At 37.9% G+C, this 13719-nt stretch overlaps 1 protein-coding gene and 1 long non-coding RNA gene across 2 annotated transcripts; one reads left to right on the top strand and one right to left on the bottom strand.

Moving 5' to 3' along the window:
- Window positions 1-241: 241 nt before the first annotated feature.
- On the bottom strand, window positions 242-2770 carry LOC127534870 (uncharacterized). The gene is made up of 7 exons (XR_007943418.1): window positions 2182-2770; window positions 2013-2075; window positions 1797-1853; window positions 1629-1685; window positions 913-1044; window positions 650-743; window positions 242-465 (listed from the first exon to the last, which is right to left on the bottom strand). It is a non-coding gene; the product is annotated as an uncharacterized LOC127534870 (long non-coding RNA).
- A 2033-nt stretch (window positions 2771-4803) lies between these two features.
- LOC110946583 (GTPase IMAP family member 8-like) lies at window positions 4804-12345 on the top strand. Its single transcript, XM_022188096.2, has one exon. It carries the CDS (start codon window positions 6126-6128, stop codon window positions 8739-8741), a length of 2616 nt encoding a protein of 871 aa, XP_022043788.2. The 5' UTR covers window positions 4804-6125; the 3' UTR covers window positions 8742-12345.
- The last annotated feature ends 1374 nt before the right edge of the window (window positions 12346-13719 follow it).

Below are 13719 nucleotides of genomic sequence, written 5' to 3'. Positions count from 1 at the left end.
AGTACATTATTCATTCAGAATACAACCATTACAATCATGGACTTGGCATAACTTTTCTTTAATGTTACACAAATAGAACAGAAATTTAAACATGGAACTTGGACAAATTCAAATAATTCAAAATAAACTGAACAAAATATTACATTGTATAAAAGTGGAAAAAATTTTTTTAAAAAAATGTAAATATAAATACTTTTAACAACCTTTTAACTGGTTTTATGAAATTTGCCTTGCAATGCAAAAACAAAAATAATTAAAATTAAGACGTTTGTTTTATAAAAACACTGTTTTTTAAAGAACTTTTTGGGGCTTTTTGAAAAAAAAAATTAGCAGTGGGAAGTTCTGTGTTTCCTGTAGCCCCCCTCCCCCCACCACCACATCGAGCTGGCGCCTGTTTTTGGTGATCACCGAGAGCTGCTCCAACTTGTTCTTCTATGGTATTTGGAAACCGACTGCAAACACTCTCTGCAAACAAGAACAAAAAAAATACAGACTTGACATTGGTAACATTAGTTGAAATCAGATAGTATTGTCCAGAAGGATTCTTCATTCTTTATTGCTTCATGTGATACAAAAGACCAGTTACATGACAGAATAACTAATTCCGTATATATATTAATATTATAATAATAAATAATATATTTTTTACCGACAACCACGGAAAAGAAGGCGGGGTTTTTTTTATAGCCCTTTTTCCCTGATGTCCTCCACCCATTAGATTGTACTGTGTCTGCAGGGCATTGCTGAAGAGTATGAAAAGGATAGCAAACATACAGGAAACTCTTGTAATGCTTACTCTTGCAAGTCACTCTAAAGAATATATAAGAAACACATACAATACACTAGCATAGTAATACCATTAAACATTACACTGTCTTGTGTAGTTTCACATTTGTAAAATTGGATTTGTACCTGTCCAGGATCCTGCGTGCACAGGTCTTGAAGTCCTTTCCCCCAACGTGACACATCGATTTTATCTGCACGAAAGATCTACTGATGTTTCCGGTTGTTCAAACAAATCAGGAGAGTTTGGTTGCTCTTGGCCTACAAAAAAAATTGCTTGACAAATCTGGCCTGTAGGTGATCCTCTTAATCATCAGGATTTTGTACAAAGCAAGGACAGCACATGCTAACATAAATAATGAACATTTGTCGAGAAAGGTTGAAGAAAAAGGAAAAACAAAAACAAAAAGCTAGACGCCTCTGCAGAAACCATGAAAAAAGAATGAACAGCTCATTAATCTTTACCTCAAAGCTATACACTCAATGGTTTCCATTTATGATAGGATGCAAAGTCAAACATTGCCTGACATCAGTCTACATAAAAACAGCAGCTTAACTTCACACATACACAAAATTAAGCTCAACTGCATCCTTTATTCTCCTCTAATAATTTCCTGATATTTGTAGTCATCGTCAGTTGGAGTTTGAGTTAAGTCTTCAGACCACTGTCATAAGCTTGGGATTCAGTCCACTGTTCAAAGCGCAACAGGAGTTTATTAGACATTTTCATGTGCCAGGAGAGAGAATGATACCACGTAGTTTTCAATACTGACATTAAAAAGGACTGTTATAAAGATTATAAAGGACATTTAAATCAATATTTAGCCATAACCAAAATGACTTACGTGGAACACGCGGGGGTAGGGTTCTGGTAGGGTTCTTGATTGGGGCATCTTTAGGACCTGTAACAAGATTCAGCAAATTCTGTAAAGTAGTTTAACAATGACAGACAAATACATTCAAGGCTTGTTATAGCTGGACATGGAAAACAATACTTTAGCATTGAAAGATACCAGTGGTGGTGGAATTAGCCACGTTTACCCCTTGTGGCTGATGAGATGGACCAGAGGCTGAAAGTTAAAAAAATAAAATAAAATAAACAAACAAAAAAAAGACTGACATTACTCAAAATTAACACAAAAAACAATCACAATCAACTAATATTAAACATTGCACATATATGAATAATATGTTTGTTTTATGTTGAATAAAGATGAGTTTTAAATTACCCTTCGAGGCCACTGTTTCGGACCCCTTCCGAAATTTCTTCGGGGGTGAAGGATACGTGGGACCTAGACACAGAAGGGATTTGCAGATACTTAAAAAACAAAGCAAGCAATAAGCAGACAAAATGTGTACATTTGTGTAATGTCTAACTACAACACAACATGCGCTTACCTTGAACAAAGTCAGTGAAGGTCTTCTTAACAACCCAGGTTGTCTTCTGCTGTGACATGTTCTGAAAATTAAAAAATGAACAATATACATTAAAAATGTAAATGCGGCCAGACGCATGTTGGCCCACTGGTTCTGGTAAATAAGCCGCTGCCTGCTATAAATGTATAAATATGTGTTAGATTACATACAAACAATAACAATAAATACCATTACCATTTTTATTATCATCATTATTATTGATTGATTGACCAACACAGCACATATGTACTGTGTGGCTTATAAATTGTAGTTAAAGGATGTAGTTAATGGATCAGGTATTGCAAAAACATACTCCCTCACCATGGGAAAGGGCTGAGCAGAGATGAGGAGGGAATGACCTCAAGTTAAATCTGAGAGCTTTAAAAGGATTTTTCATAGTGTTTGTCTGCGTTTTAATTTTTCTGAGGGGCTGGCAATGCAATTATGTAATACTAACTTTTTTTATTCTTTAATGCAGGAATCTATTTGAGAACTTTAAAAAGGGTACTCAAAATTTAATTTGACTAGATAACCTTAGCATCGGACATGTTCCTTATGCTATCATAGCCCAATGTGATTTTATGAATACATTTCTTTGAAAAGTTACACAATGGTAAACATTTACCCCCAGAAATGTGTAGCTCCAATACCTGATATGCAATGAATCATAATCCACATACATTTGTCTTTATTTTAATTGGGTCATATTTAATTAACTGTTTTTTATGACAGTCTAAATGAAAGTCTTACAAGTAAAGACCTGTTTTCAGAATGTTACTTCCTAATGTTCACGAATTGGCATCAAAATATACCTAACTTTCAAAGTTTAATAGTGTTTTTAAAAAAAAAAAAAATAGCCCAACTAGAAGCTTACGCTCTAGAGCAGGCCCTTTCTTACTTTCACGACAATACCATTGAAAGAAAAGCAAACAACTGAACGCCAACTTAACACTCAGTATTCAACGCTGTTAGGCCCACACTGGCTAAACTAGCAACTCGCTAGCCCTCATGCTAGCAACCGACACTCGATGCATGCAAATGCTAAACTGAAGCATGATTGTAAAAGGACCAACATTGCAAAATTAAACATTTTTCTATAATATCTGCTTCAGCACCCACCTCTTAACCGCTGAATGAGGTCAAATTGACTTCTTCGACACTTTTTCCTTCGTCTCTGAAAACTTTCACGTGCCACGAATGACTGAGTATATCGGGGGAAGTGCATGTGCACAATGATTCCTCTGTCGGAACCATGGTCGGAAGTTGCGCCGTCCATAAAGTGAAGCTTTTTTCATGTTATGATCATGTGATCTCCATACGAATACAAAGCAGGGGCCTTACAGAGCTACCAATTATTTTTGTCGTTGATATCGTGGCAAAGCGGCTATGGCAAAAAGTTTTTATCACGGACTACTTCTCTCTGAGCGGAATAATATTTTTCCAGGAAGTGGTTGCACGGTGCGTCACGTGAGTGTGCTCCACCAATAAGGTGGCTGCATCTTTGTCAAAATGAAGGCAACATGGCAACATGGCAGCAGTCAGCGTTACCGGGACTGAGAAAAAACAACCGATATCTAATAATCTAATGGAATTTCAGCGACAAACTTTGTTGTCGAGTGCTCAACAGGGCCCAGGCTTTCATATTAACCTAATTTTTTGTGGGGATTGATACATTTTGACCAAATAAGGTGAACACACCGGTCAGTCTACAGTACGTTGTAAACAGTGCAACAGCAATACTGCTCCCTTCAGCTCCAGTTGGGCATGGGACATGGAAAGAGCTGGCTATTCCATTAGATTATTGTTTGTTTTCTTTTCCGAAGATTTAAAATAAATACATCTAAATGGTGTCGGCGTTGAAAAGCGGAATATTAGACGTTTACATATAAACTGTAGTTTATAGCGATTATGGCTAATAAAATGATTTCAGTCCAATATCAAGAGATCAGTTCTGCAACATGCATTGTTTTAAATAAATAACTTTGGATAAAATTAATTTGTTGAAATTCGGTCTATAAGCGATATTGCTTAACAGCTATCATAATAGATTTAGTTCAGTATTTGGAGATCAGTTATGCAACATGCATTTATTGTTTTAAATAAAAAAATATTAAATTGTGGTGGGTTTACATAATTCACCCACGGAACGGTGGTGGTTGTTGTCGTGGTTCCGCACGGACTGTTTTTATGTGTTTGGTACTTCCTGGTTCCGGTTTTCACGTGCACTGTGTTGTGACAGTAACTTCATTAATGTCAGTAAAGAAGTTAGCTCCTGTGTTCGACACTCCACCTCCGACTCCGTTTCTTCAGCACCACAAAATGATGGATAAAATTCTGTTGTCTATATTCGGTCTATGTCAAAAAGTTGAAATGCAGTAGAGATTTAAACGTCTAAATCTCGGATATATTTATACTATACTGAATATCGCTCAACGGCTGTCAGAATTATATTAGTTCTGTATTTGGACATCAGTTATACAACATGCAGTTATTGTTTTAAATTAACAACTTTTGAATGATGGATTAAATTCAGTTGTCTAGATTCGGTCTATATCTAGACGTTGAAATGCGGTATATATTTAAACGTCTAAATCTCGGCTAAATTTATACTATCCTTTATATCGCTCAACGGCTATCAGAATTATTTTAGTTCAGTATTTGGAGATTAGCTATGCACCTTACAGTTGTTTTTTAAAATAAATAGTTATAGAATAATTGATTAAACTACAACGTCAAAATTCCGTCTAAAAACAGACGGCATCTAGACAGTTGAATTTAGGTCTAAAAAAATCTAGACGTCTAATAGACGTCTATTGCTCGGTGGGATATTGGTAGAAGGATGCTGAGTTTCCCACTGCCAGGCAGGAGGCCTGGAGGAAGACCAAAGAGGAGGTTTATGGATGTGATTAAAGAGGATATGAAGGTAGTTGGTGTGAGAGAAGAGGATGCAGCAGATTGGGTTAAATGGAGGCAATTGATTCACTGTGGCGACCCCTGAAGGGAAAAGCCAAAAGGAAAAGAAGAAGAAGAATGTTGATCACAAAAGGCCCCTGCTGTAATTCTCTTTTGTGACTAATGATGGTTTGTCCTGAGAACTTCTCAAATTCTGTCCAGTGTCCAAGGTGGCAATTTAATAATAGGAGTAGGTCCAGAATCTAAACAAAAGGGGTTTGATACCTGATTTGACCTATCCCTTGGCATTCCAAAGAGTCCCAAGCTGTGTCGGCTACAGACTCTATAGTTGTGTTATTGTAGAGACACAGTTTCATGGTAAATAATGTATTTCTGAGCTTTACTGCCTGAACTGACTGACTGATGCTCAGGTTTAATGTCTTTAACGGAATAATAACAGTAAACAGACATTCAAAAATCGATGTTTTTATCCAGAAAAGTCCAGAGACTCTTGAGAACTGACTGAAGTCATTTTCTTTCAGTGTCTGATCTGAGGCTGAAGGACAAAAAAGGTCATGTGACCTGTGATGTTTCCAAAGAACCAACTTCTGTTCCAGCTGCTGGTCATCAAGAAGAAGACGTCAGTGTCGGCTTGGATGCTGCTGAACGTACTGGTGAGTTCAGGAACACTTTTTATAATGTGATGAATAAAACATGATCAAGTCTGAACATTAAGTTACCACAGATGACTGGACTGTTAAGTTTATACCGTTTAGAACTCATTTCTCTTGTTTACTGTTTTATGGATGTGATAAGTTCACAGTGATAAAAATATTCTTCTTGTTATCTTGGAAGGTCATGTTTATTCTATTTGTTTACTTTATGTTCCAGCACCTGAACTCAGGATTGTGTTGTTAGGAAAGAGTGATGACAAAAAGGCAGCACTGGGAAACATCATTGTTGGGAAGAAAGAATTTTCTGTCCCAAGATTCTTAGGAGGAAAACATTGTGAAGCTGCTCGTGGGACATGGAACATGAAACCTTTAACAGTAGTGAAAACTCCAAATGTCTTCATTCTGTCTGTAGAGAAAATTAGAGAAGAGATGAAGAGATGTGTGGAGCTCTGTTCTCTGGGACCAAATGTTCTGCTGCTGTTAGTGAAACCTTCAGATTTCACTGAATACAACAGAAACACTCTGAAGTTCATCCTGAGTCTGTTTGGTGAAGACGCCTTCAAACACTCCATGGTCATCATGACTCAGAACGAAGACAGAAGGAATCAGTCGGTGGAAAAACTCCTCCAAGACTGCAGACAAAAGCAGCACAGCATCAATCTTGATGAAAAGCATCCTTCAGGTCATGAAGTACAAGAGTTAATGCAGAAAATGGAAACTATAGTGAGTGACCTCAGGGGAGGATATCTGACACTAACTGATAAAGCTGATCAGACAGTGATGAAAAAGTCCAAACCTCCTCTGAACCTGGTCCTGTGTGGTAGAAGAGGAGCTGGGAAGACTTCAGCAGTCAACACTATTCTGGGACAAAGAAAGTTTGGTGGACCTGAAGACTCATCAGAGTGTGTTAAAACCCAGGGAGAGGTGTGTGGACGTCGGGTTTCTCTGCTGGAGCTGCCTGCCTTGTCTGGAAAACCTCAGGAGGCAGTGATGGAGGAATCATTCAGGTGTATCTCCCTCTGTGATCCTGAGGGCGTCCATGCCTTCATCCTGGTCCTACCTGTGGGTCCCCTCACTGATGAAGACAAGGGAGAGTTAGAGACCATCCAGAACACATTCAGCTCTAAAGTCACAGACTTCATCCTGATTCTGTTCACTGTGGAGTCAGATCCTACAGCTCCAGATGTTGTTGACTTTATCAGACAGAACAGAGACATCCAGGAGCTCTGTCAGAGCTGTGGAGGAAGATCTGTTGTTGTCAGCATGAAGGACAAGCAGCAGATCCCAGAGCTGCTGGATCAAGTAGACAAGATGACAGATGGAGGATCCAGATGTTTCACTAAGGACATGTTCACTGAGGAGAAGGTTTCACAGCTTAAAACAGAACTGCAGGATGTGAAACGTAGCAGCAGGACAGAAGCTGAAGACAAAAATCAGACCAGAGAAGAAGACACTATCAGGATGGTGCTGTTTGGAAAAACTGGTAGTGGGAAGAGTTCCACTGGAAACACAATTTTGGGCTACAAACAATTTTTAGCCAAAGTCGGTGGGAAATCAGTGACCACAAGCTGCCAGAAAGCAACAGCACAGATTGATGGCTTTTCTGTTTCTGTGGTCGACACTCCTGGTTTGTTCGACACAACTCTCTCTCCTGAGCAAGTTAAACAGGAGCTGGTGAAATGCATCACCATGTTGTCTCCTGGACCTCACGTGTTCTTACTGGTGCTGCAGATCGGTCGATTTACGGAGGAGGAAAAAGATGTGGTGAAAATGATCAAGAAGATTTTTGGCCAGAAGTCAGAAAACTTCATCATTGTTACGTTCACAAGAGGAGATGAACTGGAAGACCAATCAATTGAAAAGTACATCGAAGACTGTGGTGACTTTGTAAAAAATCTGATCGCTGACTGTGGAGGAAGATTCCATGTCTTCAACAACAAAGATCCAACAAACTGCACACAAGTCAGAGAGCTGCTAACCAAGATCCAGACCATGGTGAAAGAAAATGGAGGCAGTTTCTATACTACAGAGATGTTCCAAGAGGCTGAAGCAGCGATACTGAAGTCAGTGGAGAGGGCATTGAAGGAGAAGGAAGAGGAGATGAAGAAAAAGATGGAAGAGCTGGAAAGAAAACATGAGGAAGAAATGCAAAAAACAGTAAAACAAATGAAAGAACAGATATCCAAAATTGAATCAGAGAAAGAGCTGAACCTAAAACAACTCAAGGAGAAGGAGGACTACATTAACAAAGAGCAAAAGGAGAGAGAGAAAGAACAAAAACACAGAGAAGAGGAAGACAAGAAGAGGAAACACCAGGAACAAATTCAACGACGGGAGTGGAAACAAAAGCTTCGAGATCTGGAGAAACAGATATCAGAGTCTGAGTCAATGGAGGAGCTCGTCAGAGAGTTAGAGAACACTAGAGAAGAACTGCGAAGAGGGAAAGAAGCCTGGGAGATGGAGAGAAAAAACTGGTGGGACAAACGGTATCAAGAAATACGACAGAAACGAGAGATGGAACAAATAAGAATTCAGAAACTCAAAGAAGAATTTCAACATGAAAGAGATGAATATCAAAGAAAAATAAAAGACGATTCCATCATGATTGAAAGTGCTGACAGACGACGCAAAGCATTAGTGAGAGAACACAAGAAACAAATGGAAGAAATGAAACAGAAATATGAGGACGATGCCAGAAGTCAAGCTGAAGAACTCAATGATTTCAAAGAGAAATACACCAGAGACTTTGAAGCTCTGATAGAAAAGTATGATGAGGAGATAAGGGATCTGAAGCAAACCTATGAGGTATTAATAAATGAGCGAGAGCAACACAGAGATAAGTACACTCTTTTGCACAAACTCTCCGGCCACAAAGAAGAAAGTCTAAAACAAGAACTGAAGGATCTGCAGAAAAAGCATGAAGAAGAAATCCAAAACTTAAAGAAGAAATACCAAAACAAATGCATCATTGCCTGATCACTTTAAACGGTCTTTCACAGTGTTGTGACTCTGGTGGAAAAACCTCCAGCTCCAGCACTTCATGATGAATAAAAGACGATGAGTCAGATTTCTGCAGAAATGCCAACTGGATAAGCAGATGTTAAATAAGTGCACAGAACTTCCATATATCTTATTAACATCATATTTGTTCCTTTAGGTTTTTTCATGGGAGTGAGGTAGACAAACTCTTGGAGAAGTCCTCATATGTAGGAATTAAACACAATTAAATGTGTCCATTTCTTTCTCATTTTGGTTCCAATCTTCTGGTTTATCTTTGACTCCTCTGGACAAAATTGGTGCAGTTTAACTCAATGTGTCGTCTTTCTGACTCAGACTTGTTTCTTCAGGTTCTTGATGGTTTAAGTCAGGGCTTTGAGGAGACCAGTCTAGAATCTTCATTCCAGCCTGATGGAACCATTTCTTTACCACACCTGATGTGTGTTTGGACTCATTGTCTGGTTGAAACATCCAACTGTGTCCAAGATCAACCTTCTACTGATGGTTTTAGGTTTTCCTGAAGAATGTGGAGCTGATCCTCCTTCTTCATTATTTCATTTACTTTGTGGAAAGCTCCAGTTCCACAAAGCGTGATACTGCCACCACTATGCTTTATGGTAAGTTTGGGGTTCTTGGGGTTAACACGAGCAAACCCAGGTTTGCATGATTTTGTTGTTGAAAGTAGGCCTCGCCTTCAGTTTTTGTTCCATCTGACCACATAACTTTCCTCCAGAAGGTCTTTTCTTTGTCCATGTGATCAGCAGCAGACTTGAGTGGAGCTTTAAGGTTCTGCTTCTAGAGGAAGAACTTCCTTCTTCATGGATCCTCTAAAACCCTGTGGACACTGACAGCTGTGTTCCAGCAGCTTCTCATTCACTCAGACCTGCTTTTTGATGATTCTTGGTTGACTCTTAACCATCCTGACCAATGGTCTCTCAGCAGCAGGTGGTAGTTTATATTTTCTTCCTGATGGTGGCAGTAACACAACTGGATCATGAACTTTATTCTGACAAACACATCATTTAGGATCTGAAGCTGCTTTGAAATGGCTCCAAGTGACTTTCTGACTTGTTCAAGTCAATGACTTGCTTTTTCAGGTCTTTGCTGATCTCCTCAGACTTTCCCACCATGGTGTTTGAGTCTAATGAGTGGATCTAATGGCTTCTATTTAAACTGGATCAGAGGAGACAGCAGCTGTAGACAAATGTAATCACTTATGAGAAGCGAAGAGGCTACGAAAACAAAGAAAATGTGATGAACATGACTTTCTACATCACCAAAACTGATCATTGACATTGCTGTATATATATTTTTGACCCAGCAGATTGTCATATTTCCAGACATACATACGGACATAGTCTTCATAAGTGCATATAAATTTTGATTTATAACTGTATGTTTCAATAGTCCAATTTTTCAATGAAATTTCACAATTTATATGCATGTTTACACCATATATTGTCTCAAAAACCATGAGATAAACATGTTTTTGTAACTGATTGTGATTAATTTTAGTCTGATCACTACAATTACTATTTAACAACCAGATCTGTGTGTTTAAGAATTTAAAGTCAGGTCTTAGGGTGTTTGACTGCTGACCTCTGAATGACAGTGAAGTTTAACAACCCTAGAGGTGAACACATCTATGACTGATCAGGCAGTCATCTTCATTTTTATCAAAAGTTTTCTGTATATAAAAAAGTCACCAGATTGCAATGTGGATTTTTGTTTAGTTTTTTACCTATACTCCTTTTCTACATTAAGTTTTTTGGTCTTGTTGTTGTATGTTTGTTTTTTTTAATGTAACAGCAACAACATTTTCTTCCCCACAATCAGCTTTGATTTTTAAAATATTTACTTCTTTCTTGATGCAACTACGTCACTTTATCATGCATCACTTCCTGATGAATTGATACATTTAGAAATGACATCTGGCTTCTTAGTTCCACAGCGGTTAAACTGATCAACACTCTGCCTGCTGTTTCCAGTAATGATTCAGTTTGCTTACCTGTATTCATTAATTTCCTATCTGTTGGTTGGTTGTTGTGTCATTATCTGGTATTCTCAGTAGTTAATAAATGTTTTGTGTATAATTATCATCAATGCTGTCATGTATTCCTTTGATCAATATCAGTAGATCTAACAACTTTTTTAATATTCAGTCTGAAACATCGATTTCCTAATTATAGCTGGTAGTGCCCCTGATTTCTCACAAGTGCAATTTCAGTCTTAAAGTGTAGTTATGCTACAACAGTGACAGAACAGAAAAACATATTACTTCATTTTTAAAGTATCACTTGCAAAGTCAATTTCTAAACTTTGCACATCTGAACTTTTCACCCATAAGTTCTGTTGATTTTTATGTCAAACTGCTGCAGGAAACTGACTTGAAATAACAGATTTCAAACCTGAAAAGTTCTTTACATACAATACAGCAGCGGAAAGCTTTGACTGGTGAAGAACAGACAATGGTTGGGTGAACAGTCTCTAACATCTCAGCTGCTGAAGCTGGAACTCCTTCAGAGGAGTCATAAGAGTCTTGGTGGCCTCCCTCACTAGTCTCTGATCTTGTTCAGTCCATCAGTTTTTGAGGACAAACTGCTGTAAAAATAATGATGTTACTGTGATAATATCCCAATAATCCTCATTAGAACAACAGTAAATGATTATATTGTGCAGTTAAACATGGAATTATGTGTCTAAAACACTCTAAAGTGACTTTTAATGCTGAGCAGCTTTAATGTCTTTAATAAAGTTGTCAGATGAGACCAGTTTTGTATTTAATGAGCTTTAATGAGTCTGTGGGTCGCTGTTGGAGAACTTTGCTGCTGTCTGATCAACTTTCACTCAGTTTTTACACTTTGTTCTTAAAGTTACTGAGACTTTGTGAACATTTTATGACTCAGAGATTCTTTAACATTTTATTTAGACATCAATGATAATAAAAGTCCTGCTAATGTTAGATTTCTGATCAGTTTTATTCACCATCATTTAATACAGTAACATAAGAAATGAGCAGCACACTAGCTAAAGAGCTACATAACTTCATGTTAGGATAACAATTTTCCTGGCTAGCTAGCTTCAGTTCTCTGCTGCTGGTGGATAAATATTCCTGTTGATTTGGATTTAACTTTATGTCACAAACTTAAATATCACTGATACACATATTTACACAATGCTCTAAAATTACACAATAAAATACTGTAATGAAATAAAAAAGATTTTAAAATAGATTTTACTACTTACCTCTATGATTCCTGATCTTTTTCTTCTGGGTCACCATCAGATAAATTAGGAAATTAAATCAGATCCAATAAAATGAGAATAAAACATTTCCACAGAAGAAATGTCAACATTAAACATATAATTTTCAAATTAAAGTACAGGTGATGGTGAGTCTTTTCACAGACATCCTCACTTTGATTCAAACTTTAGTTTGTTGTTGATTCTTGTTTTGGACACATTTCTACTCAGACGTGACCGTTTGCACCAATCTGTGAAACAACAGAGTCTTTGAGGCATTTTGGGGCTTCAGACTTTGGTACTGGAACAATTCTGGTTCCCTACAGAGACCAGGAACCTCCTGAAGTTGGACTGATTTACTGAAGATGAAGGAGAACATGTCGCTCAGTGGTTCTGCACACTTGGAAAGTAGACGTCCACCAGCACTGTCTGGAACACAACTTTTCTTCTCCTCAGTCTGCTGAGGAGTTTAAAACCCATGTTCCTATCCACATGTATGTCCATGTGCCCTGAGCAGCCATTGTTCCATGTTGACAGGTCCTCACTAAAATCACTGCTAAAACCATCTAAAAGCTGATGGACAGTTTACACTTTGACCATCAGAGACCAGTCTGGGAGCACAAAGTTATTTCTCCTCACATTTCCATCAGGAGTTGTCGGTAAAAACTGGTTTGTGTAGAAACTCTCTTGTCCAGAAACTACACTGAGTTGGAGGAATTAGTTTTCATTTAATTACAACTTATTTAATGACTGGCAGCAGAAACACAAGTTTTAAGTTGGAAAACATTAAAACTATTAAGTTGTTCCAGTTAGATTTTCTTCAGTAGTTTTTGTCTTTTTGGTCTCATTAACTTGTTTTAAATTTTCAGCTGCAGTTGTGGAATTCAACACACAAAACCTAAATCTGGACAACAACCAACAAAACGTTTAAATTATTCCCAATATGAAGTAGAAGTAATTATCAATATTATTATTGGAGCCAAACTCATCAAAATACTGTCTGAAACTTCAACGTTTGATCTAAATCAGTCAATCAGAGTTTTATCCTCCAACTATTCATTCATTGAATGTTGGGAACAAGTCCCCTGAATTACTATTTACAGTGAACCAGGATGAATTAAAAACCAAACAATGAAAAATGATTCAAACATCCACAAAGACTCACTTTGTAATTCACTGCTGTCTCTAATGAGGAAAACAGTGAAAAAATGAGCAAACCCAAAGCAGCATTAACTAACTGCACTAATAAATGCTGAACTGATCTAAAGCTCTAAATATCCTGAAGATAAAACACCAAACTGCAGTGACTCAGTCTTACCGGCTGCCTGGGAGTCAAAGCGAAGGGCACATCAGCGTCCCAAAGGATGGAGAATCACAGCAACTGGCAGCAGACCATCAGAGATCTGGGATGGAAACAACAACAACTCAAAGGTTTGTTTAAATACCTGCAACACCCCCACCTGGTATCAACCTGAAAAACATGCAGGAATCAACTCCACACCTCTGACCTCATTCCTAGGGCCACACCAACACAACACACTGAATTCCTTCTATGTTGTGGACGTATTTGACCATTAAAGCTGATTCTGTTTAGTCTCTGTGGTTCCTGTTGCTGCACCTGCCAACATTTAATACTTCAAATCTAGATCTGAACATCACAGCAATATCTGGAGGAAAAAACAGAAAATATCTGCAGTAACAGTTCATAAATACC

This window comes from Acanthochromis polyacanthus, chromosome 7, assembly GCF_021347895.1.
Source record: "Acanthochromis polyacanthus isolate Apoly-LR-REF ecotype Palm Island chromosome 7, KAUST_Apoly_ChrSc, whole genome shotgun sequence".
In the NCBI taxonomy this organism is placed as follows: Eukaryota; Metazoa; Chordata; class Actinopteri; family Pomacentridae; genus Acanthochromis; species Acanthochromis polyacanthus.
This window is presented reverse-complemented; position numbering and strand designations above follow the sequence as displayed.